General features: G+C 37.6%; 1 protein-coding gene across 3 annotated transcripts; it reads right to left on the bottom strand.

Annotated features, from left to right (window-relative positions):
• Nucleotides 1–25,759, bottom strand: ptpn11a (protein tyrosine phosphatase non-receptor type 11a). Of its 3 annotated transcripts, XR_004198931.2 has the most exons (17): nt 25,281–25,759; nt 23,703–23,825; nt 19,947–20,141; nt 18,808–19,000; nt 18,010–18,129; nt 17,755–17,868; nt 16,000–16,096; nt 15,792–15,889; nt 15,441–15,602; nt 13,853–13,984; nt 13,494–13,648; nt 13,348–13,415; nt 11,705–11,856; nt 11,508–11,626; nt 11,315–11,421; nt 201–366; nt 1–111 (listed from the first exon to the last, which is right to left on the bottom strand). XR_004198931.2 is itself a non-coding variant. In XM_031730762.2 (16 exons), the coding sequence occupies exons 1-15, from the start codon at nt 25,292–25,294 to the stop codon at nt 11,352–11,354; spliced, it is 1,812 nt and encodes a 603-aa protein (XP_031586622.1). In that variant the 5' UTR covers nt 25,295–25,758; the 3' UTR covers nt 4,379–7,802; nt 11,315–11,351. The 3 variants fall into 3 exon arrangements, 2 of the variants coding, with proteins under 2 accessions (XP_031586622.1, XP_031586624.1); XM_031730762.2 differs by lacking the exons at nt 1–111; nt 201–366 and adding an exon at nt 4,379–7,802 and having other exon boundaries at nt 25,281–25,758; XM_031730764.2 differs by lacking the exons at nt 1–111; nt 201–366 and adding an exon at nt 4,379–7,802 and having other exon boundaries at nt 15,810–15,889; nt 25,281–25,758.

Below are 25,759 nucleotides of genomic sequence, written 5' to 3'. Positions count from 1 at the left end.
GTGCTCCCAACTCCTGCTCCGTGCTCGTGGTCCGTGGTGTGACAGGCAAAAAGCTCCAACACTTGATATTTACAAATGCTCCAATCCCATGACACACTCCTCTCCAAGTTTCTAACAAGACAAGGTGTAGAGATCAGTTTGGTGAACTCACAAAAACACACGCACAGAATATTTCCACTCAGAATTGGGACTTCACTAACTCAGTAACTGAACAATCCAGCATTGACTCAAGCTCAGTCAAACAGTTAAGTAGTAGCCACTTTGCGAAAGTGATCAGCAGCATCTGGAATCTAGATGGAAGACAGGCGTGGCTGGCTTCAGCGTGGATAAGACCTTCTGGCCTGATGACGCCCATAAACTGGCACACTGGAATACACACACACACACATACACATAAAGGAGGATGCAGGGGACTGGGAGGGGAGCCAAAACAAAACACAAAGAAAAACATTCAAGCAAATCGACCGGTGGAGACTGCCAGACGATCACAATTTAGGAGGGAAAATCCAAACTTACATCATAAGTGTGAAAATACTGTAAAATGAATATTTTAGGGAAAGAGATTGAGAGATAGAGAGCTAAAACCCTTATGTAGCACTTATGTCACTGTAAGACACATATAAAAGTTACTAGACCAGTTCTAGGTTGCAGGAGTGGTGGAGCACAGCACAGTGAAGAGACCAGAACTGGAAAATTTTAAATGAAAAGCTGGCATCTTTAATAAAACAAAAAACATATAAAGTAAACAAAATCAGTGGAAGCTAAGTAGGTCACACTTAACTTTTCATAGTTCAAGATTTAGTTAACCCAACTTTGTTCCAAATTTTGCTGTCAAAAAAATATTTGGCATGATGTCTTCATTCAGACTGAATTCAAGTATTATTTCCTCCCTGTCTATTAGTGCCATCACATTGGATGAACTGGTGCAACTAAAACAAGTATGAGAGGGACTAAAGCTCTGTAGTTTAGATGACTCATCAGATTTGCCAGTAGCTCTTATGGTAAATGGTAAATGGACTGGTTCTTATGTAGCGCTTTTCTACTCTAGCTGAGCACTCAAAGGCTACGTTCACACTGCAGGTCTTAATGCTCAATTCCGATTTTTTGAACAAATCCGATTTTTTTTGTCTGCTTGTTCACACTACAAATAAAATGCGACAGCAAACGCGCTCTAGTGTGAACCCTCAAAGCGGCCCACATGCGCAAAAGAAGATGTCACACACAACGCGCTCTGTTTAGACCCAGACCAAACAGAATTGTTTGACTGATGGCCCTTAATATAAAGACTTCGGACTTTACGTTTCCCAATTTTTGCTTTAAGTTATTTTGTTATTTACATAATAATGTAAATAACCTAAAAATTATCCTTATTGCTGTTTTAGAGAGGAGCGGTGCTTCAAAGGATAGTTGCAGATTTCTGTCAGAATCTGCAGATTATACAGTACAAATAAAATGTTCACGTTGTCTTCCCAACAGTTTCACTAACATCTACACTGGATGGCCAGGAAGCGTTCGCGATGTCTTCTCGGGCGCTTCTCCGGCGCTGATAATTGGCGTCTGTCTTGTGTCAGTGACGTAAAAGACGGATTTAATGCGACATGACCGTTCAAACAGGAGTCGCTTTCTAAAACATCGGATATGTATCGGATTCAGTACCACATACGAAAGTGACCCAGATCGGATTTGAAAATATCGGATTTGTGCCGTTCACACTGTCATACCATGATCGGATATGGGTCGCATAGGGTCAAAAAAATCGGATTTGATGTGCTTTCGCCTGCAGTGTGAACGTAGCCAAAGCGCTTTAGTCGTTCATTCACCCAATCACACCCATTCATACATGCACTTTAAGTTTTTAGTGCTGTCTAACTAACATTCATACACATTCACACTCTGATGGATGCATTGGAGAGCAACCTGGGGTTAGTATCTTGCCCAAGGATATTTGGCATGCAGACTGGAGCAACCTAGGATCGAACCACCAACCTTCCGGTTGGTAGGTGACCTGTTCTATCACCTGAGGTACAGCCACCCCACCCTCTTACATTTAAAGCATTTAAAACAAAAGGCAGAAAAGCAACAATAAAAGTTAAAACCTCAAGATGTTTTCCAACATTTTGGGACATCATTTTAGAGACAACCTTAAACATTACTTATTACTTACCACTTTGTTCATTCTTGTTGATGGCTAACATGCAGCAGAGGATAATTTACACTTGGCACTGTTTTTATGGATCCTTAGTTCATTTTGCACCAATTTACAGTTAGCTCTACAATAGATGTGCCTGGTTCAACATCCAGTCCACAGCCATGACAAATGTCCAACGCAGTTCACAGAAGCAGTGCCAAAGTCTTAAAACTATTAAAGTCTTGAGAAAATAAGTTCTCCAAAAAAAGGCTTTGCAGTGTGAAGTGTTTCTTTGGTAGAGTGGGGCTCCTGCTGCTGCTCTCTTCCTCTGTAGCCTTTCTCGTCCCACCCGGTACAAACATCTTTAGAAACTGGCAGAGCTCCGACATGATACCTCTGCCCTCTGAGCTGTAGTTCGTGATTCTCCAGCGGTTTGTCATTTCACTGTCTTCTGTGCGATAAATATATAAATTTTCTGCTGCTTTTTATTAACCAATCTTTCTTCACACAGTTAACTAAATAATTTGTGCATTACAGCTAAACTAAGCTTATTTTAACTGAGAATCAATTGCTAATGGGGCCACAGAAGAAATATTTGCAGGAGGATGTTGAACATATGTCATGACCCAAAATTCAAAAGATTCAATAAGTTGATCAGGGGTTAACAGAAATTTTGTGCAAAAACAGTTGTGCAAAAAGTATTAAATCACCCTTCATTTCTTTATGTTTTGCTTCCAATGAGATAGACTGTTTTGACATTTTTTAAAATTGTCTAAAGTAATCTGCTCCTGTGACAGATTGGCGACCTGCCCTCCCATACTGTGATAGCTGGGATAGATGCTGAATTGAATACATACTTTTCAACAACTGTGAAATTGCTTTGTTATTTTGGTTGGTACTCCTCAGGTCAATATCACTCATTATTTTCACATTCCTGCTCTTATATTTGGCTTGTTTCTTACATTTCTTGTATTTTTGCACACTACTGTTACTTGTGAAGCTTGCACAGAAGAATCTCACTTACATGTGTTGTACCAGTGTACCAGTAATGTGATGTGACAATAAAAGTGATTTGATTTGACATTATTAACTTACATATTTTACTCATTCTTTGCAAACTAACACTTTGATGAACACTTGAAAATCTTTATTTTTTTGCTCATCTGCTGACATCTCTGCTCATCTTGCCACTCCGCAACTTTTACTCTTCATCCATTATGTTTTCAAAATTGACGGTTCAATGGCTTTTATGACTAAGGTAAAATTTAAATTGTTTCCTCATACTTAATTTGCATTGCAGTTGCTTTCATGTCACAATCAATCTAGTTCAGTTTAGAACAGTCTTGTCCACAATACCAACCCTGGAGTTATCAGCAGCAAATCTGATGCTTCAACTGGAGTATGGAGCTGGCGTTGATGTTCACGCTTGATTACATAATTTCAACACATTTGGTAAACAGTGCAGTTATGTCTATTAATTTCATATGTAAAAAAAAAAAGCAGTGAACTCTGGAGCAGAAAGTTTAGACAAAAAACTGTAGTTTCTCTAATGACTCCAAAATTATCTCTCGCCACATCTTAGGCCAGCAACAGATTAGCAACCTGTCCAGAGTGTTGATGAGGTGATGAGAGCTCACAAGCCCGGAATCCCAGTTGGTCACAACCAATAGCAAAGACCAGGAAGATGAGAACAACAGCGTGCTGTATGAGAAACATGCAGGAAATTCTGCACCAGCATCCAGATCCCCCACGTTGATTCAAAAAAAGTCAAGCAGCATGTATGTATTGAAGAATCCTAGATGATGGGATTCTTCACTGCAATGCAGCAATGCAGAAAGAAATAATTTAACATGTTAATGCAGATTCACCTGTATTAGTGTCATCGTAAAGGCTAAAACCATTATGGTTCCAACATGTGATGTCCATGTGATATTTTAATTTCCAGCTGACGATTAAGTAACCATTTATGCAGGCACTGCAGTATTCTTGTGAACAAGAAGTGTCAGCACCAAGACAAAACCTCTACATCAACATTAGTATATGATTAAACGTCCAAACAGGAAACAAAACAAACTTTAACTTTTAAAGCAGCTTCCCCTTTTTTGCTTCTTACTTGGCCAACTCGAGTTTGACACTTTTCAGTGCTTAAATTTCATCAAGCATATCAATTTGGACTTTTAGTATCATTTTAGATTAATATTTCTCTCTTTTAAAAAAAAAAAAAAAAAAAAAAAAAGACAAGACAATGACTTAATGAGGCATTTACCAGCCATTTATTGTTAATTAAGGAAGTTAACATGGTTAACTGCATTGAAAGTCATACAATAAACCTTTAAGCGTTGTGAGAGGTTCCTCCCCATGCCAGAGGAGGAAAGCTGTAGGAATATACATACAGTATATTTTATTGGCAAGTAGATATGTTTAAGTACATTCTCCTCTACCTGGAACTCATGTACAATTTAAAAAATAGATTTTGTTTGCATTGCAATCACCTTTTTTTTAAACTTTTTTTTTGTTCAGGATGTTAAGGATGAAAGTATTCACATTTAAGTGTTATGGGTTCTTGAACGGCGGTGGAACTAAAGAGCACTGTTAAGTTGTTTTGTTTCTTTTTAATAGCAATCACATACACATAGGCATATGCATAGAAGGCAAGTCTATGCATCTAAATTGCTTACATGATAAATGGAAAGCAGTTTTATCATCTCAGGGAGAAAAAAAACAAAAAACAAAAAAAAACAAAAAAACAAAAAACAAAAAACACACAAAGCCAAGAATGTAACTGAGAACAAGTATGGCCATCAGCAGCCACAATGTCACAGCACACGTACGCACGCGCACGCACACACACGCACGCACGCACGCACACACACGCAAAAACACTGTAAGCACACATTCCACAAAACATTAGGCATGTACAAAGTCAACCGTTCAACGATAAAAACTGCATACAGTACACCACACTACAGAAGATCTCAGTCAGATGATGGTGTTCACACGGGAGATGTTCCAAAGAACACTTGCTGTGGAGCAGCCACATATAAGCAGAGTCCTCCAATGAGAGGAAGCAGCTCCCGAAAACACTGATGTCATGATTTTTATTTTATTTTTTTTACTTTTTTTTTTTTTCTATTTTTTTAAATCACAGAAAGAAGCTGTTCAGTCCGAGATCAGTGGTTACAGAGAACTATCCACAAGGCAAGCCACTTCTTCCTTTTTCTCAAAAGGAGAGATTCTGAGTCAGCACTGTTACAGCAAGTTCAATCGCAAGACTGCAGTTTCTCAAGGCATAGTGATGGTAAGCAAATGTGCAGAAACTGACAATGCTTGACAAAATACTGAGGCCACATGTTTGAAAAGAGTGACTATCCTAATATTGAAGCTGATCATGAAGATAAAGAAACAGTGACATTTAAGAAAATACATTTTCATTTCTTACTGTTAGCTGATAAGATTCCACTCTCATATCTGCACTTTGAAGATAAAGCTGGTGATTAGCCTAGCTTAGCATAAGGCTAGTCTGTATAAACACAGTCAAGAATCGCTTCCAGCATACGTTTCCTCATAAAACCATGGTGATGTTAGTCATCCTTTGAGCACTGCACTATAGATGGCAATTTCAATCAGTCAGTCCACTGCTTTGGTCCAGACTTAAATCATCTCAGTAACTAACAGATGAACAGCCATGAAATCTGGTGCAAATCTTGAATGCAAGGTACATTCAAGTTTCCCTGAGGATACTCATGTAGTGCCATTATGAGATCAAATTGGTGAATATCTACAAAAGTGATGACATCTTTAAAAACCCTTTCTTTATTCTGCATGTGATGCCAAAATAGTAAATATTAGCAAGTTACATGATAACAATACAATTTTCATATACCAGGCTGGGCCTAAGGAGGACCTGATAGCTGCTCCATGCAGACTCTAGAATAAACATCACAAGTCACATAAAAGTGAACAAACCAAAAAGAATACCGGTCAATTTGAACCAGGTGTCTATTACTATTATCTGAGAATAAAGAGCACACAGACATTAGCAGATATAGAAAAAGTAACACAAGTACTTTTCATAAGTCCAATGTGTAACTTAAAATCAGCATGGTTTTATGGATTTGATAGAACTAAAGTATGTTTCTTTACAGATAATTTAGAATAGTGATGTCATTAAACATGTATACAAATACTACCAATCCGAATATTTGTTTTTATTGATTTACCTTTAAGTAGACTTAAGATAGCTGTTCCATCGTTTTCAGTCTCTATGCAAAACTAAGCTAAACAAATAGCTACTAGCTATAGCTTCATAGTTTACAGATGTGAGAGTGGGATCCATCGTATTATCTGGAGTAAATGATTTTTTCTCTCCAAAATGTCAAAGTATTCCAATAAAACTGTTCACTTTGATTGACACAAAAAAAGACCAGAAAATACTCTCCTATAAAACATGTGTACTCATGTGTGAATGTGTGTTTATGTGTATAAACTCCTGAATCCAACTGACCACAAACCATAACAATTAATCTACTACCAAAACTGATGTGTGATTACTTCTTAGAACAAACTTTTAAACTTAAGTACATGTGGTGTTCAAAATAGGCAATGGTATATAAAGGCATTTATCCTTAACAAGAAAAGAATAATAAAAAAGGGAAAATGCAGTTAAAAAAAAAAGAAAAAAGAAAAAAAAGAGACATCTTTTTGGCAGCCATCAGCATATGGCAATGCCTGCAACTGACATACAGAGACTCCCCTGAAGTCCTAATATGTCAACATCCTGACTTTGCAACATAAGTGCATACCTTCAGGAAACTCCTCCCAAAAATCCAGATTAGATTATTCATAAATCCACCAGATGAATCAAGGCTTAACTGAAAGTAATGCTGCCGATTCAAAGTGCAGCATTAAGGACATTCGGCTTGAGCTCCGGAATGATTAACCAACACTGTTAATCCTAATGAAAGCGTACTAAACTCGTGAACTAGGAGACAAAGAAGTTAATTACACTCCCAAGAACCTGAATTTTTGTTTCTCTTTGAGGTGTTTTTGCCACAGAAAAAATTAATTTGTGTAGTTACAAATCAACAGTAAAAACCACTGGAAGTTTTTCCCCACTTTTGTTGAGCCCAAAGATTGTATAACTAGGTGCAAAATGTGGATAAAATTATGTGTGGGTTTGGCACAGGCCTTTTTCAGTAAACTCTTCACTTCCATCTACAAACGATCAATTTCACTTTCCTTTGGTTAATTAAAAAAAAAAAAAAAATACACAGAAGAATGAGAGATGAGCAAAGGTTAGCTAGGTTCTTTTCCCTCTGAGGAGGGTGCTCGCTGTTGGCAGCCCTTTTTGCAGTGAGATTTACAAAGCCTAAACCCAAACTGTGGTTTAGTAGTAGATTTAGCATGTTAGGCTTCTCTAAAGGCTCTTCTGACGATCACAGTGGTTTAGAATTCAACTAGAGGGAAAATGTTCACGTAAGAATAAGCAAGAACAGGAGGGCAACCCTAGTTTCTGGTCTCTCGTGTGTGTGTGTGTGTGTGTGTGTGTGTGTGTGTGTGTGTGTGTGTGTGTGTGTGTGTGTGTTGTTTTTCTTCCCCCATTGTTCCATATCATTACGGTCAAGTCTCAGGCGTCAAGGTGTGGCTGGCAAAAAAACTGTCAGGTATCAAGATCCTAAAAAGAAGAAAGAAAAAAAAAAAACTTGATTTAATTTGATTGTCTGTATTTAATACTGGTCTGTGTTAGATAGAGGTGGGGTGGAGGGTGGGGGGTGCAAGATGTTATTTATGCACTGAGGATTATTTACATGCATTGTGACAAACTGGCAATTTTCAGTTGTAGCATTTTGATATCAAACCAATCCTGAGGTGAAACATTGGATGACACTGCTTAAACATTGCTTCTTTCACTAGTCAGGGACAGATATATCAGTCAGTTAAACTAATTATTTGCATTTTAACTTTTAAATGACTGAAAGGGAACACTTAAACATTGAAAATGTACAACTTGTTACTGTTTCATGGGAAATGTGTAGGGATGGGTACCGGTATCCGGTGCCATTATGGCAACGGTTCTGACATAAACGGTAGTAACCAGACCGAAAAGCAGCGCACATTTCGGTGCTTTTTTTCCCCCCCCCCCTCATGAGATGTCATACACTTTGGATTCTAGCCGATCATTTTACCTTTATAAGGATAGTAGGCGGGCCCAGGTACGTACGTTCTTTTAGAGCAGAGCTACAGATTAAAAATGCCCAAGGCAAAGCAGTCAAAAGTCTTGCTGTACTTCACAGCAAAAGATGCAAACTCAGCAGCCTGCAACAAGTGCTTTAAGCCCCACGCCCCTGGTACCAGGAGCAAAAAGGAGGAGATCACGTTTAATCGGTTTTAACACGGGGTGAGAAATATAAGTCCAGACATGTGTGGTATCCACAGAAACCTCTGAATCTCAGCTAAAATGTCATATAAACCATTTCTACAACCACCAAACTCAACGAAAACAAGCCATGATTAAACGAGCAAGTTTCACCACACTCTGACCAAAATTCACTGAATGAGCCGCAAAAGAAGACCACAAAAACACACAACGGCGCAAATGCGCTAAGACAGAAATTGGCTTACCCTCCAGATTTCCTCCGTTATTTTCGCCGGTAGCCACATGATTATCAGCAGTTACCACGCCTACCTAGCCGCATCAGAGTGGTTTTCTGTCAACAACCTCCATTTTAGACCCACCTATAGACACGTGACTGGACAGACGTCACATGCAGTAAATTTGGGCCCACGTGGGTTTTGGCCTTGGAATGTCTGATTGGCTGAAGTAACGTGAACGTGGCATTGTTACTGTGATTCTATTGGCTCAAACAATTAAAAAGAGGTGTCAATCATGCAAATTGACCAAAAGAAACCAAAGTTACAGCCCCTCAGAGTTTAAAGGGCCAGAGGCCATTTAAGCACTCCATGCACAGAAAAGGCCCATTGCCATGTAAATGTGTGGTTAATTCTTCAAAAATATATTTTTTAAAAAAAGCATTTTTAGGCATGTTAATAAAATTAATTAATTTCTGCTCTTAAATACCTAAAAAAATTCAACTGGCGTGGTGTCCAATTGTGTGCCAAAATTGGACATTTTTGTACAACGTCTGGATATTCATGTATTGACAGCGCTGTAATTTTTCACTGTTTCACTTTAAAAACATAAATCTTTGCACAGATGATGTTTATATGTTGGTTACTGAATTTCTGTAATGAAATGTGAACTGAGGCATATTTTTAAAAGGGTTATATGCTAAAAAAAAATTTAAAAAATAGGCGAGGATAAAATCTACTTACTTTTTCTGTGTTCCAGTCTCAGTAACTTTGACACAGTAATATCTGCTTCAATATTTACACCTCTGATGAAATTTCACAAGTGTTAGCTTTATTTTGATACCAAGATTGTAAGCACAGAGTTTGTAATTGCAGAGAAATAATCAATTAAATTTGGGCATTGCATTTTTGAGCAGGAAGCTCAGAAATCCCTTTGGGGCTTAAGAGGTTAAGGTGATACTGTGCAAAGGAGGTAACACCTCAAATCTGATGAAAGACCTGGCGACGCATAGCGTTTTTTTAAAAGCCGAGAAATACACAGTATTTGATAGCTTGCTGCAAGACCTCGCACCGAGCACATCTACTGCGGGTGTGGTAAATCTCCATTAGAGAGTTAGCGTGGATCGCCCCGTGCGTGGGGCTGGACGGTTCTTATCATTTTGCAGAAAAAAAGAGACTGCTAAAAATAAAAACATAAGAGGTTTTTGGACAAAGTTTGTGTTCTCCATTCTTTAAGCACCGGTTTAAGCACTGTTTAAGCACCGGCACCGTTTCAAAAGTACCGATTTGGCACCGGTATCGGATAAAACCTAAACGATACCCATCCCTAGAAATGTGTAGGATCATTTATGCTTCAAGGAAATATTTATGTTTTGAACATTACATACTTTAATTCTATTGCAATTTTCCACTAATCACTGCATTGTAATCCCACTGACAGAAGTCACTTGAATGAATGATGAAAAATTTCTCCTACTGAAAACTGTCCTTCCAGGTAAAGTGAATGAATTTTCTGGGATTTTCTTACCTGGATTATTAAACCTGCATCAAGACTAAATTGTAATGTTGTAGTCTTGATGCAGTAGTGATTGGTTAACAGACTAGAACATGATTCAACATGATTACATGTGGTTTAACAACTGAACAACCAGAGCAGTGGGGGACACCATGAACAAACCTACAGCTTTCAGCGACATTTTGACAAAGCCTGTAGCCCAGTTATCCAAATGCCTTCATCTCTAGGACTGATCTCTGTGAGGACGAACAAGTTGTTAAGTTTTCAGAGGAAGGTGCAGGTTTCTAAACCAGAATGGAATAAAGATCTTGTGGGATGTCTTTGTGCATAAAATGATTTAAAAACATAGTTAAGAGCATTAGAACATTTAGGTACAGATAACAGAAACAGTGTAGGTATGAGAAACATAAATGACCTCACGTAATAACTTGATTGCTTGAGATTTAATGTACTAACAGTAGGTATGAAAAAATGCAGGAAAGAAAAAAAGAGTGCCACTTTTCATCTTCCAAATAAGGAAACGGGTCATAAGTCTTTAGCAGAAATGGTCAGAGCTGTTACATGAATATCTGAGGTGTGCTTACTTATTCACAATGTCTTGAATTAAGTGACAAGAAGAATAAGAATAATAATAACAATAATAATAATAATAATAATAATAATAATAACAACAATAACAATAACAACAACAACAACAACATAATAATATTAGTAATAATATTGGAAAACATTTTTTTAAATTATTATAATTTACATTTCCCTTCAGTAAATTTAACCTTCTTCTCAGGTATATATAAACCAGAAAAGATTAAAAAGCAACATTTAATTTTTTTAGATAAGCTAAAACTGTAAAAGTTAATCAAATCTACTTTTGTTGTTTTCTCCTTAATTAACAATAATTCTGTATTTAATGCTATAAAGACTGACCTTTATTGTTTTAACTACTGTAGGCAACTGTTTTTTTCTAATTCCTTCTCTTTGACAAGCAGAACTGGTTGTATTTTTGTTCTTTAGATCAACTTCCTCTCATTTAAAGCTACTGTATGTTGACAGTTCTCTTCGTATATTCTTCATGGATTTACCTGGAGCTGATAGAGCACTGGTATCAAAAGATGAATCTCATCTGAAGCTCTTCTGTTGCTGCATCAGCCCCACATTTTCATACACTCTGGAGCTGTCCTCCCTCATCCTGACAACAAATTCAAATCAACAAGAAACTGTCAATGCTTTCTTTACAAGGGTTTAAATGTCACAGGTCATTTCAGAGGCACTTACTCTGTGCAGGTGGGAGTAGGAATAGGAGTGCAAGGAGGCAGAGGGCTCTGCTCTCCTCCAGTCAGGTCAGACAAAGAGTACTTAATGTTGGTGTACTCACGTCCCTTAATCTTACTTTTCTGAGGAGGAGAAAGCAGATGAATGGTATAAGCGTGAGTAGAAGTGAGGTGAAAAATAAAAAGCAAACTGCTGCGTACCTGCTCTTCTTCTATGCGCCTCTGCAATGTTTCTATGTAGTGCTGTACAGCCATGTAGATGAATCTGTATTGTGCCTCAGTCTGCACCATCCCAGAGCGCTGCGAACGAACCATCTGTATGGTCTTCGGCACATCAATGTCACAGTCCACTCCTGCACCAGGAAAAATAAATAAATAATTTAACAAATTTTACTTCATGCATTTTGCATAGTCAAAAATAGAATCCAGACTGCAGTCCAGATTTTGTCGCAAACAACATTCTTTATAGAGTTTATAAGTCAGGGAAACCAAATATGCTCATTTTTGTTGATGACAATGTAATAGCGTAATCTTCAAACAGCTGGTCAATTTGTCAAGAGAACCTGCAAAAGCGCTTCAACGTTTTTGGAGATATGAGACATAACAGTCATCTCACCTCTCAAGGTATCAGCTGACCAGGCACTCACGACATCCAGGCACACTGGTTTCAAAAACCCTGCCTTCAACTCTCAATGAATGATAGTCACATATAATTCACTCAACATCATCTGCTTGATATCAGCTGTATTAGTGTTTTATTTGTTTTCAAGCAAATCAGTTTAACTGCAATTATAGTCAGGCTTCATAGCTGGACAGTTTTAGTGAAAATCAATTTTTCACTGCAGCGCTGTCAGTATATTTTGAACTGAATCGTTCACTCGTCTTTATATGCTGATGTTCAGATGTGTTGTACTTGTTTATAACGGGCTATTTTCAATAAAAACTAACATTAGTGAGAGCATTTTAACCCAGAGCAGAAACATTTGGACCAGAAATGATCAAATTATATCTTTTTAATGGAACAATTGTTAACATATTCACTTGGCAAGCAAAAGGGGAGATACAAATCCCCTGTGGGGTTGCAACAGGAAGGTTCATCTAGCATAAAACTCTGCTAATATCAAATATGAGGAGCTACCTGCTGTGGCAACCCTTTGTGACAAGGGAGAAACAAAGCTTAGATTATTTATTCTAAACACCAGTTGTCTCTTATAGGTTTTTGAAGTCTAGTAGAATAAAAAAAAAACAAAAAAAAAACAAAAACATGTAATCTGTGTGTTTTTTCTTGTATAAGCAGTGAGTTATGTAGACGTGTATAAGACATCATCCTCACACATCTGGACTGTTTGTTCCAAGTACTGGCAAGGAACTGGCAAGTATGCAAGTACAAATTGTGTAGTTGGTATTAAGAAACAACCAATGAAAGAACTGGCCCCAGGCCAAAGCAAGTTCTGACTAGATCAGCATTAGCCCTAGCCCCTGACTGTGACAGAGGTTAAGGTTGACAGACAAAATAAATTCATGATACAGTGCAGGACAGGTACCATTAAATTAAATACAAAGTTAATTAAATTGTGAAATAATTAAATATGTTTTTAAATATATATCTGTCCTCACAGTCATACAGAAAATGCTCAGACTCAGAGCAGACATTAATATGTATGCAGTCTGGAACAAAATCAATTTTGGAAAGAAGGAAAGAAGGAAGAAAAGAAGGAAAGAAAGAAGGAAAGAAGGAAAGAAAGAAAGAGAAATACATTTACAGACTAAGAAAATATGCAGAAGAAAATATGGAGAATTGTGAGCTTGGTGCTACAGTTGCACCAGTGTGCATGTGTACTCACCTTTTTCTCTGATCACATCTATTAGGATGTCAATCACTATAAAGGTTCCTGTCCGCCCAATCCCTGCACTGAGAAACAAGAGTTTGAATAAACATATCTCCTTCATTATCAATGATAAAGTGTTCTGTGTGTGGAACTTGTGGTACCTGCAATGTACCGTTATTGGCCCAGCATCCAATATGCTCTCCTGTTTCAGGTTGACCTCCTCTAAGAAGTCTAGTACACCGCCTGGGTCAGTGGGGACTCCATGATCTGGCCAGGCCCTAAAGTGGTACTGCCAAACTGTACGTTCTGTGTTGCCCTGAAAAACAAAAACAAAAAAAACACAAAGAGTGCATAATCAAAGGGGTTCGTGGGATTTGAACAGATTTTAAATTGACAGTCATCTTTAGTAATTTTTGGCATTTATTGCAGTGAACTTCAATGATGGATAACTACAATTTTTTTTCAAAGAATCTTCATGTTAGATTTGCACAGTATATTTCCATACAAACAAACAACTTACCTGTCCAACTTTGGAAAGTTTCAGTTCTCTTAAGATGTAGTCATGTGCAGACGTCTCTCTGACATTGCGAACACGCATAGCCCCATACTCCTTCAGCGCTGACACGTCTGGCCAGTATTTCACACATTTACTCTGTTGAAACACAATCACATAGTTACACATTACATATTCATCAGTAGTAGTAGTACCTACAGTTAAACATATTTAGACACGATGTGTTTGTGTAAAAACAAAGTGTCATAGCATTAACAATTTGTATTACATTACACAACTTTATCATTTCTAAACCCCAATTCTTTCATCCATGTACTCCCATTGTTTCCTTCACAAAAGTTACCTTCTCATACCTTCCTGTATTGGAACAAAGTATATATAGAGATTTTCGAATTATACGTGAGGCTAGTCCAAGCTGTCTTAAACATGAAAAGATATACACAGAAAATTTGGATATTTGAGTCAAAATATTCTTGAGGAAAGCGGACAGAATGCCTGTCACATTTTCATTTTGCCGTTGTAGACTGATTACTTAATACTTAACAATAGGTTAATTACGAACTAAAGGAATCAAGTGTTTTGATGTCCCAGTGGATTTCTGCACTAATGCTATAATATATTAATTGAAATTTTACAACAAATATATATGCAATGAAATTTCACATACTAGAAGCTAATATTGCCTAAGATAGCTAGTTATCAGGAAGTCAACTATTTTTGTTAGTTTTGTTTTTTACTTTTTCCATACTATATCTTTTACTTTGAACTTTTGTATAACATTTTGAAGTTTTGTAGTTTTTCTTTTTGTATTTGTACATTTTTCTTATTGTGCTTCTAATTGTATTATACTCAACCTTTTGCATGGCATCCTATTCTGTTGTTCCCTTTGGTGCATCTTTATTTTATTTTGTTTACTGTGCTCTATATTCTAATTTAATATTTAATTTATTGAATCATTTTACTGTCAAGATATTTTCTCATGGGTTATGTATGATGTTTTGGCTGCTGTAAAAGGATTTTCCAACCTTTGGGATGACATCTATCTTGTTTTATCTTAAACACGTCAGGAGCGTTGATAGTGTCTCACAGAAGTTCTTTACCTTTGGTTTTTTTGGGTTGGTTGGTTTGTTTTTTAAAAGACACTGGGAACTTTTAAGAATATTTTTTAAACATGCAGGGTTAAAGCTGTGATCAATGCATTTCAGCTTGAACCATGATAAACCTGTCATTCAGTTTTGGTGCTTAAACTTCACCAAACAGCTAACAAGAGTGAGACAGGAGATAAACCTAAATATCATGTTGAACTTTACAATAGTTACTTCAAATAACGTTTAAAGGTGGTTTCAAACTGTTAACAAATTATTAAACATTACTAATTAACTTATTTTTATTTAATAAAATACTAACTCAAGCTTAATGACCTAAGAGTTTAGAATTTGTTACAAATGGCATTTATCCCTAGCAATCAACCATATTGTCTGCTTAGATGAATTATTTTAAGAATTTGAGCAGCACACAAAAACTACACATCTTGAAAATAGTATCTTAACCTTTAAGGTAGAATTGCAGTTCCGTGCTCAGTCGCTTTGCTTACCTTCCCTCTTTCTACCTCTTTGGTGGTCATGACGATGACTCGAGAGTCCTCCTGAAAAACCATCCTCCAGAAGTCACTGATGGTGTTATGTAGACAGCCCTGAGTGGCAATGTAGCTCTTCTTCACCTTGGTGCCTTGATTACACTTTGAGTCCAAATCCGGCTGCGTAAACACACATAAGCATGACACAGTCAGCAACTGAGAAATACAGCAAACAAGAACACAAACTGACTGACCACACAGGCTGATGAATAGCGGAGTGAGTGAAATTTAACATACAAAGCCATCTACATACTATCACATACATACGCAGTGTGTGCAATGTGTGTCCCAAAGATGACATGAGTTTACCATGACAGTGGATACTACCATGATGATATTGGCGTTGATATAGTCAGAGCCTGGCTCATCTGGGTCCCCGTCTTTCAGCACCACGCGTGTGTGGTCGACTAGAAATGGAAATAAACTCAGTAGTTAGTTGCCTCAAAAATCCCTTCAGGAGGTCCCCGAGCAGTTAAACTGGAGGGTTTTTATAGACAAAAATGAGTGACTTTCTTACAAGGCAGAATGTTCTTGTATCGGTTCTTGTTTTTGTTCTCTGGTCTCTGGCCCTCTTTGCGACTGTAGAGCAACTTGCACTCTTGTTGCTGTAAGGTCTGAATAGGAAAAACAGAGGAGAGTCACATCTTAAAATGCCATTTCCAACCAAGACTTCTAAAATATTTAATCACACTCTGTCCAGAGATTAATTCAAAACTGATTAACCCTTTTAAGCCACTGAAAACATACTAAAGTTGACTTTGCTTGAAATTACCACAAACCTGAGAATGTACAATTCCACATCAACGTATTTAACAAAGACTTAAGTACAGTTTATCTGCAAAATCATCCTGGTTTGTGGAAGACATTTTACAAATGCAGCCACCTAAATTATTATCAAGATACACTCACTGAGCACTTTATTAAGTGCATTGCTCGTTCTGGGTTGGACTTTTTTGATTTTAGAATTGTCTCAATGCTTTTCTGACACCAACTCGACAATGTACTGGAAACATTTGTCAGAGATTTTTGGTATATTGCTGCTGTAACTCATCTGAGGTGTAATGGGTTATACTCTTCTGCATACCTTGGTTGTTACAAGTAGTTATTGGAGTAATATTTGCCTAAACTCAAAGCAAGCCAATTTCATCTAACCTCTGACATCAACAAACCATTTTCATCCAGAGAACCACTGCTTTCTGGATATTTTTTATTTTTTGGACCATTCTCTAAAACCTCTAGAGATGGTTGTGTGGGGAAAATAACCCAGTAAATGAGCAGTTTCTGAAATACTCTGACATCAACAATCACGCCACATTATGTTAGGTGTCAAGTTATTTGCTAGCCTTAGCAGGCAAGTTGAAGTTAGCCGACACTAGGCATTTTTGTTGAATGAAGCCTTGCGAACGCAGGATTTGGCCTTCAGGAGAAAATTATTGTCAACATTAACAGGAAATTCAATACATAGCAAGACTCAAACCCTTAACCTATCGTTCTTCTGGTTAATGTTAGTGAATACAACTATTGCTGATGCAGACAGATGACAAGAAATCGTATATAAACAAATACTGTCTTGAGTAGAAAAGGTCAGCTAATTCCAAAGTCTGCCATTTTCAAATTACTTTATTAGCTTACATTACTGGATGTTGCCAGTACAGGCATGAGGTTGCAACTAACTGCAGTTTGCTTGCTAACATTATTCCTCCTGAAATCATGTACGGTAGGTAGAAAAGCTAATTGGCTAGCTTGCCAAATTATTTCACTGGCTACTGTGATCCATGACACTAATTTACAGTTAATGTCCAACACTATTAATTTTAGTCAGCTGTCAATTTTATAACTAGGGTTCCTTATCACAATTATTTTGTTAAATATTAAGATCACAATTACTTATGATTATTCATTGATTATAGTGACAAAAAAATGTCATGTAAAAAGAACCCAGTTTTCACTAACTTCACCTAATTTATGGTTATAAATTTATCTTTGCAGACAAATAATGAAGTCTTTCACTTCATTCACTGTAACTCCATGTCTAAGTATGAGGTTTCACAATGGCATAAAAGTGCTACAGAAGCTATGTCCATATTTTAAACTGTCTGCACATACAATAGATATGCATGAAAGCATGAGCAACAGGAGGCAGTTCACTTCACATCCATGTGTTTTTTTTCTTGTGTAATAAAGTTATGAATATTTACTTTCATTTTTAAAAATGTCGATAATACAAAAGTACATGAATAATAAAAATGAACACAAATGCAGGACCACTCACCTCAAATTCTTCCCAGAATCCCTGTTTGACCTTGTCTGTTGCCTCCGCTAGTTTGCTAAGCTCCCTAACTCGACTCTCAATCTCTGCTGCGTTAATACGGGTAGTGTTCAGAGGCTGCAAAGGCCAACAGTCAGAAGAGAAACAAATCAGGGAATGTTTCCAATGTTTCTCTTCCTTTGCAACTGAACAGATTCTGAGGCAGGTTATATAGGCACGAATGCTTGGGAACACATAGCTACAGGAGATGGGTCAAACCTGTTTAAGCTGAAGCACAGTGCCCAGAGTTTCAACCATAGGGTTCTTCTTGTAGTGCTCTACCAAGTCTGTGAGAGAGTCAAACTTCTCCCCTCCACCCACATCATACTTCAGGTCATGCTGAGCAAAAAGACACAGGTACATCAGCAATATAATTAAAAACAGACTGGCCTCATGTTATCAGAATCAAGATACAGATGTCTTTTGTATACAACCAATTCATATCTATGTATACAGTCTTCAAGACCTAGGTGAAATTTTACAAGGTATGTTAATTGACTGAATATCTTGTCTTAAAATATGACAAAAGCTATTGTTGCTTTCAGTAATGTGCAAAAACTCTATTTTATAGAAAATGAGTTACTGCAACACAACTTCTAGCTTATCCACCTTGGGTAACAGCAGCTATACCACTGGGTATTATTAAAAAGGATTTTTCTAAGACAGCATTCTGCTTCTGAACTTGAAATTTTCATTAATCCATGTCATGATTTTGAAGAGGCAACTAAGTAATACTCTGTAATGCCGCAACAGCAGTCTGGCCTGTTAACCAGCCAAAAGTTAAGAATTATTAAGGGCCAGGGCTAGCTGGTTAGCAAGGCTTTAAAAAAAAATAAATGGTCAGCTAATAAATCTGTTACCCTTGGAAAGATGAAAAAGGTTAAACTAAATTTCTAAATGTACTTGGGTGGCTGCTGGTATACCTGCATGCTACATGGTGCACAGAATTCAGACACACTAAGAGGCAGAGTTTAGGTGTGGAAAACAGATGGAGTGTGTACAAAATCTGGATCTTACCTGGCAGCGGATCATGACATGAGTGACTTTAGGTTTACTGTCACTGCTGTCTGTTTTGTCATCTCCAGTACGGACCGATAGAACAAAATCTCCCGGATGGCTCTGGCTCTCCCTCACCAGGAAACTGCCATTCTTGCCTTTCTCAGTGAGCAACTTCTCAGCCTCCCTGCCCGACAGGTGTCCGTGGAACCATCTGCAATGTGAAAATATGAAGCTAGTAGAATATATCACGTAACAGAAATGTGCTTGCATATTACGTAAACTGCAAGATATGCCTTAGTTCACTTGAAGTAAGCACAACTTATCACAGATAAAAGACATAACATTAAAATCTGAAGCGCGTTGATCCACACAGGTGTGCACACGGGTGTTCACTGTTCGTAGACATAAACTACACCTTTCTTAGCTGCTACTTCAAAGCACATTGTGCGCTGTCTGTCCTGCGTGCTACACAACAACTTTCAATATTTAGTATTTACTGCTGTTCACACTCAGCTAGATTAACGTGATGGTGTTGTGTTTAGTATGTTGCTTTGTTTTTGTTTGGTTTTTTTTGTCTTCTTCTTCTTTTTCTCTCAACAGGTGATCCAGGAGATTTTTTTTTTTTTCTTCTTCTTTCTCTTTGTCTTTGTAAGTGCCCTTTCTCACTGTCCCTTTTCCCTTCTGTTTTTCTTTTCCTTCCTCTCTTTCTTTCTCCCTTTCCTATCCCCCCGTCATGTCTGTCCCATCTGTAACAACTGAAAATAAAATAAATAATAACAACAAAGTTTGATCAAATGGACCAATACGGCAATGCCATGATGATCCATTTGGCAAAATAAATCCATTTGGTATCCTTGTTGGTCTTCAGACAACAATTCTGACGGCTTAAGAACCAAATGGGACAGGCAAGAAAAAAAGAAAAGAAAAAAAAAAATCTGAAGCTTATAGTTCTTACTTACTGTGTAAGTGTGAATTGAATTGGCAACTATAGTGTTATCAAATAGTTTAAAAAACAACACCTGTGTCCAAAATGGTCCTATGTAAATTTAATATACAAAGTGTTCAGAAATTATCGACAAATAATTTGGAGTTTTTTTGTTTTGTTTTTTAGAACTTGTCTGCCACAAAAAAAATATTACATGAACATTAACACTTACCTCTCTGAGGTGGGATCTGCACAGTTGAGTGGATACTTGAGCTCAATAACGTCACCATTTTTCTCTTTCAGCTGTCCATGATGTTCCATGTAATACTGCACCAGCTCTGCAAGTGTGGCAAACTTCTCCCCGCCATAAAGGTCGTAGTAATCTCCTGTGTTCTGGATCTTAATATGGGTGACTGCTCCATTTCGCCTGCAGAACAGCACAAACATTTATGTTACTATCACATGTAAGATCATCAACATCATCAGGTTACAAATGTAGGAACATCTGGCCTATGATCCATTTTTTCCTCATATTTTGAGCTCAGATACAAGCTAAACAGCCAAAATATTATGAAGTCATAAAATTTGCAGAATTTTTCAGCGTATTTTTCTCTAATTATTTTAGTTCTACCACTGTGTTCTGTCCATTTTTGTACACATAAAACTGGTCTGTTTTTCACTCTTCACTGCCCTCTTCTGTCTTCAATTATATGACTGAATATTTTATTTTAAAAAATAGTTTTAATAATCAGTTTTGGGGTAAAGGTTAGGGAGGGTTAAAAAATAAAATAAAAATTATCACCATCAGCTCCAGTTATGCGAAAAGAAAATAATACTAATAATAGAGCAACTTGGACATTTGGCATGCAGACTGGAACAACCAGGGATCTAACCACCAACCTTCCAATTCTCCTAAGCTGCATCCACAGGAGCCCTTGTTAAATTGAGAACTGAAACAGAGACTCTCTCCACTTAAAAACAGGCTTAAAAATGTCCATCCATCCATTCGCTTCCGCTTATCCTTTCCAGGGTCGCGGGGGGCGCTGGAGCCTAACCCAGCTGTCATAGGGCGAGAGGCGGGGTACACCCTGGACAGGTCGCCAGTCTGTCGCAGGGCTTAAAAATGTCCTTTTTGATAAAGCTTATAGTTACAGCTTGATCAAGTGACCCAGAGTTATGCCACAACAAGCTGCTGGGGGACTTCCATGACGCACTCAGCACCTTACTCATCACTGACCACGACTGCATTCAAATCATTACTAATTATTAAACTCTTAATCTTTCTCCCATAGTGTGTCTTTTGTCTTGTCTCCCTCTGCACTCTTCTCTTCCCCCCTCACTCACACCTGATCGTGGCAGGTGGATGTTTTCACCATACAATATAAAAAGCCTTGAGGTAAGTGTTCTTGTGAACTGGCACTAGATAAATGAAATTGAATTCATTTAATTTAATTTTACTTGAATTAAATTTTAAAAAATAACTTATAAACAGAAGACGATTACATTGCAAAACAGGATATAAACTGTCTTAGCTCTTGAATCACAGAAGTTACATTAAGCTGCAACTTGATAACAAACAGGATGAACCTACAAATGACAGTGTCGTGAGTGTCAGCTTTAAGAGGAGATGGCATCATGAAAGTACAGAAAGCTATAGGCAATCACTCTGACCATGATTAATCCCCAAGATTAAGATGTTCACAATATTTCTCACTTGTGAAAATTAGTTCTCTTGATCTGACAAAACAAGATTTTATGACATTTTCCAGATGAAGTAATTCATTGGATCTCAATCAATCAGGACATTAGGTGATAATGAAAATATTTGGTACTCTGTGCCTCCAGCTTTCGTCTTTCAAACAGAACACAAAATTTTATACTGTCACCAACTTTAGGAAACTGTTACAGGCACAACATTACATTAACTGAACTGAAACAACCCTTAGGTTTGTTTCTGTTCCAGCCCTTCTGATGCAGAGTGAGAAATGATACAAAATTAGCAAAGTGATAATCAGTTTAACACTGTGTAACATGCACCACTAACACCACTGGGTATCATTTCTATTTGCATATGTTTTTTGGTGATACAAACCAGACTAACTGTTGAGTCATTATAGGTGACTGCCATCAACACAGAAAATAGAAAAAAGGAGAACTTGTGGCAGATATGCAGCTCAATTGCTGTCAGCGACTTACAGTTTAAAAAAAAAAAAAAAAAAAAAAAAAAAAAAAAAAAAGACACGCTGGTTTAAACTAACGTCCTTGTGGAAATGTCAGTTTCCACACAAGAAGCATGATTTGTTTTGTTTCCATAGGAAGTAAATATGGTGCAAGATGAGAGACCGTACAGATGAAATATGTGGCTGTTCCAAAAATAACACTGGCTACATCAGCCAAACTGACTTAATGATACTTTATCTTGAAATAGAATTTATGACTTGACAGGCCTCAAGATAAAACTACAAAGTTGTTTGGTTTTTTTGCATCAGCAAACACTGGTCTTGCCTTCTTCAGATAATACTGCATTTCTCACTATCGTCCAAAATTGTAAAGGAAAGACAACAATTTAATAGTCCAATTATGCTGCAAGGGACAGAACATAAAGAACTAATACAGACATATTGTGTCATGTTATTACTTAAACAATTCCCTCTTCACACACCGAGCAGACCAAGCAAAGCTATTACTCTTTTCCAGTCATGTTTGTGTCCACCTGATAAATATAAGTCTAATATTTACTCTCAGGCTTGCTCTGCACCAGCTCCTAAGTGAACCATCTGGCCATTAAGCTGCTAGATGTAGATGTGCTAGTTTCCAACTTTGCCTGCTTGTTAGTTTAGTGCTGGGTAGCTAATGTGCTGCAGGGGTTTATCTGTGCTTGTTCGCTCAAAACACCTGCCTGCTGTTCCTGGAAACGAATCTGATGAGAGCAGAGAGTGGAAAACAAAGACAATGATACTAAACAGACTAAAACATCCTGCAGAACTGAGGGATTATTCTCTGTAGATTTATCAAAACCTAATTCAAGTTCCACAGTCTTTTGACTCACTGTTACTGCCAAAATACTGATTAGTCCAACTTAATGAGGTGTGGTTCTACTTGAAAGCAAAGTAGGTAGGATCATTTTAATATTCACTTACACTGCTGTGGTGAAACTACACTGTCCTGAAGATGGACTACAAAAAGTGTGTCTTAAATGTTGCTTTATGCAGATCATAAAATAGGAGAATCCAGTAAAAAATATCACTCTTGCAAAATTTGGAGTTTACATATATTATCTCATTTTTTAAAGTGAAATTAAACGATTTGTTGCTCATTCAATCCATTTATATTTTCTCTTCCAGCTGAAGGGATAATGCTGTATAACTCCTGTCTGTTTAAAGGCCTTCAGCATCTGTGACCAAGCCCAAAAAAAAAAAAAAAAAAAAAAATGGAAAAACCTAAAGGCTGGCAATACTGAAAAGTCCAACCATTCAAAATTTACTTTGATCACCTTAACAGAAACTCAGTCTTTGTCAAGTTGATTTGTAAAAAATTTTTATAAAGTGCAAAAGCAGATTTTATTAAAACAGCGGAACAATCACAGTTCATCCATTGCTTCCTGTATTGTAATGGTTTTTAAAACTCTTATGCACACCACAGGGATAGCCAAAATATCAAAGCAAACCTCTGTAAAGTTGACTCTGACAGTCAACTTTGTATGTTCCTTGTTTCCTTACTTGTTTCATGAGCAAGAATGTTTTGTTTTATTTTTATTTTAATCTAACTTGTAAAAGGGTAATGCAAAACAATTCTTCTGCTGTAAAGTCAAAGAAAGGCATCCAGATCATTGAAAGAAAAGAAAAAAAACATTGGATCAGGAGACAGATTATTCAATGTCCAAATGTTTGCTCCAGTAACACTGTTTAGTTTTCACAATCCCCACAGTACACTAGGGATGCACCTCTGGAGTATGGTGCTTTGTACAAACGTGTGTAATTTCACTTACCGTACTGAGAGCGTGAAGTCTCCTGGATTGCTTTTACTGGGTCTGGCTAAAAAGCTCCCGTCCACTCCACGAGTCAGCAGAAGGTTTTCAGCCTCCACACCTGTGATGTTGGGGTGAAACCACCTGAAAGAGGACAAGTAAAATAACAATTTAGACTTACTGTTAAGTACATGCATTTAATTTTTACTCATTATATAGTGCATTGTGTGAACTTTTTGCCAAAAATCCATACATTGCACAACAACAACATGACATAATAAACTCAGAGTTGATGGTCAGTTATAGTACTAAGAGGTGCCCAAAATTATGAATTAACTGCTTAAAACTTGATTATTTGCAATTTTCAATCCACTATTCAGAGAAAGTATTATCAAAGTTCTTCTAAAAGTTTGTAGTTACATCTCCAGTCACTTATCTGGGCATTTTGAAGTAATACTCAAGTTTAATTTGAATGGTCACCTGGACATGAAAGCTGAATCTGATTAAAACAGCTTAAATGTGTCAATGACTTACACAATAATGAGGATTTCAAAAGGCCACTGGGGAAGTTATTCCTATCACCATCCTTGCTGTTAAAAATGTCTTGCCTAGATTTTAATAAACGATTCCTTTGAGAGTCTTGTCTCTCTCTTATAATGTTTCTGGTATTATTGCACAGGGTGCTTGCTGACATCAAGACTGATTTGGAGCCAAAGGTATAAAAGAGCCACACTGTCTTTGTCTTTTTTCACTTCCTCTCTATCCAACTCTGTATATTCCAGTAAAGACATTCGGAGGCTGACTGCGCTCTTTCTACAAGTTGCCACCCGGCACTCCCCCGAAAAGACTGCCTGCCTGTTTCACTCATGCGTCCATTGTGGTCATCTCCTGCCTCTGCCTCCCCGTGAATATGATCTTCATCTTTTCCCTCTCGTCTGTACAAGAAGTCTGTGGTCTGTGCACCATCTATGTGAAATATCTTTATTCCACTCGCTAACGATGACTTTTTAACGCGTTACATTTATAACCTAAGGAATTTAATTTACTTAAAATGTTGAAACTGCTATGACTTCTGCCTACTCTGCACATATCTACAACGTGAAAGCACTTCATTTCCGTTTTTCTGATGCACTCCTGCTGTTTTCCCGTTTTCTCGTTAAAATGACTCGTTAATTTTTGTATCAATATGGGGTGTCTTATGTTCAGTTATTTGTAAATACAGCTGGTTTGACTTGGACAGCAGCTCAAAGCATAACAAATCAATCCAGTAAGATGCATCTGTTAACAGCAGCTGTAGCAGGGTTAGTTAACTTTAACTGTACCTATTAGTAACTACAGTTTGTGGACAGCTTAGCTTTGTATGTTCTGTACCAATGTTACAGCGCTGTTTACTTAACAATTTAAGACTGCTTTAAGTTGCCGGTGTAACGCTAAATGAAGCAGCCCTACACCACCTATTTCTGTTTATTTCCAGAAACGTCGGAACTCTCATTGACCGTCTACCGACATACCAAGATCCAAACAGCTGAGTTCACTTAAAGTTAGCAGACTCAGCTAGCATTATCAGCAGACATTGTTTTCCAGACAGCCCCCGCTTACCTCCGAGATGTCATTTTTTTCGTTCCTCACTTCCTCGCTGGCAGTTAGCAGTAGCTTTAATTAGCTGGCTAACGTTTCCCACCGTTAAAGCTTCAGTTACAGTATAAAGTGCTTCATTGGTTCACATCCGGTCAAAACGGGCACCTAAATCTAGTTAAGCATCGACACAAATTTTTTTGATAGCGCCCGTTACAAAAAAATGTCTCTAGGCCTCGGCCCCGGAGACTTCACAGCAAGTCGATTATTGGACGTCACCAAACCTGCGACAAAACAGAGGGTGTAATGGATTTTTTCACCCTCGGCGGCCGTTTCTCGTGGTCGCTTTAACCCGCTTAAATAAAAGCTACAGATCTCGGTCCGTCCGGTAAACGGCGTCAGATAAATTAAAGAGCCAGATCACTTTCACTCAGCGCATGCTCGTTAAAAGGTTTTTTTACGATACAGCGGCGAAAGCGGCAAACGACGAAGAACGTCTGCGA

The sequence above is a fragment of the Oreochromis aureus genome, linkage group 7 (genome assembly GCF_013358895.1).
Source record: "Oreochromis aureus strain Israel breed Guangdong linkage group 7, ZZ_aureus, whole genome shotgun sequence".
In the NCBI taxonomy this organism is placed as follows: domain Eukaryota; kingdom Metazoa; phylum Chordata; class Actinopteri; order Cichliformes; family Cichlidae; genus Oreochromis; species Oreochromis aureus.
This window is presented reverse-complemented; position numbering and strand designations above follow the sequence as displayed.

Coding starts and splice junctions, on each gene's coding strand:
- ptpn11a (XM_031730762.2), bottom strand. Junction 13,649..13,852: donor AACTTTCCAAAGTTGGACAG/GTAAGTTGTTTG, acceptor TTTGTTTTTCAG/GGCAACACAGAACGTACAGT. Junction 13,416..13,493: donor CCAATAACGGTACATTGCAG/GTACCACAAGTT, acceptor CTTGTTTCTCAG/TGCAGGGATTGGGCGGACAG.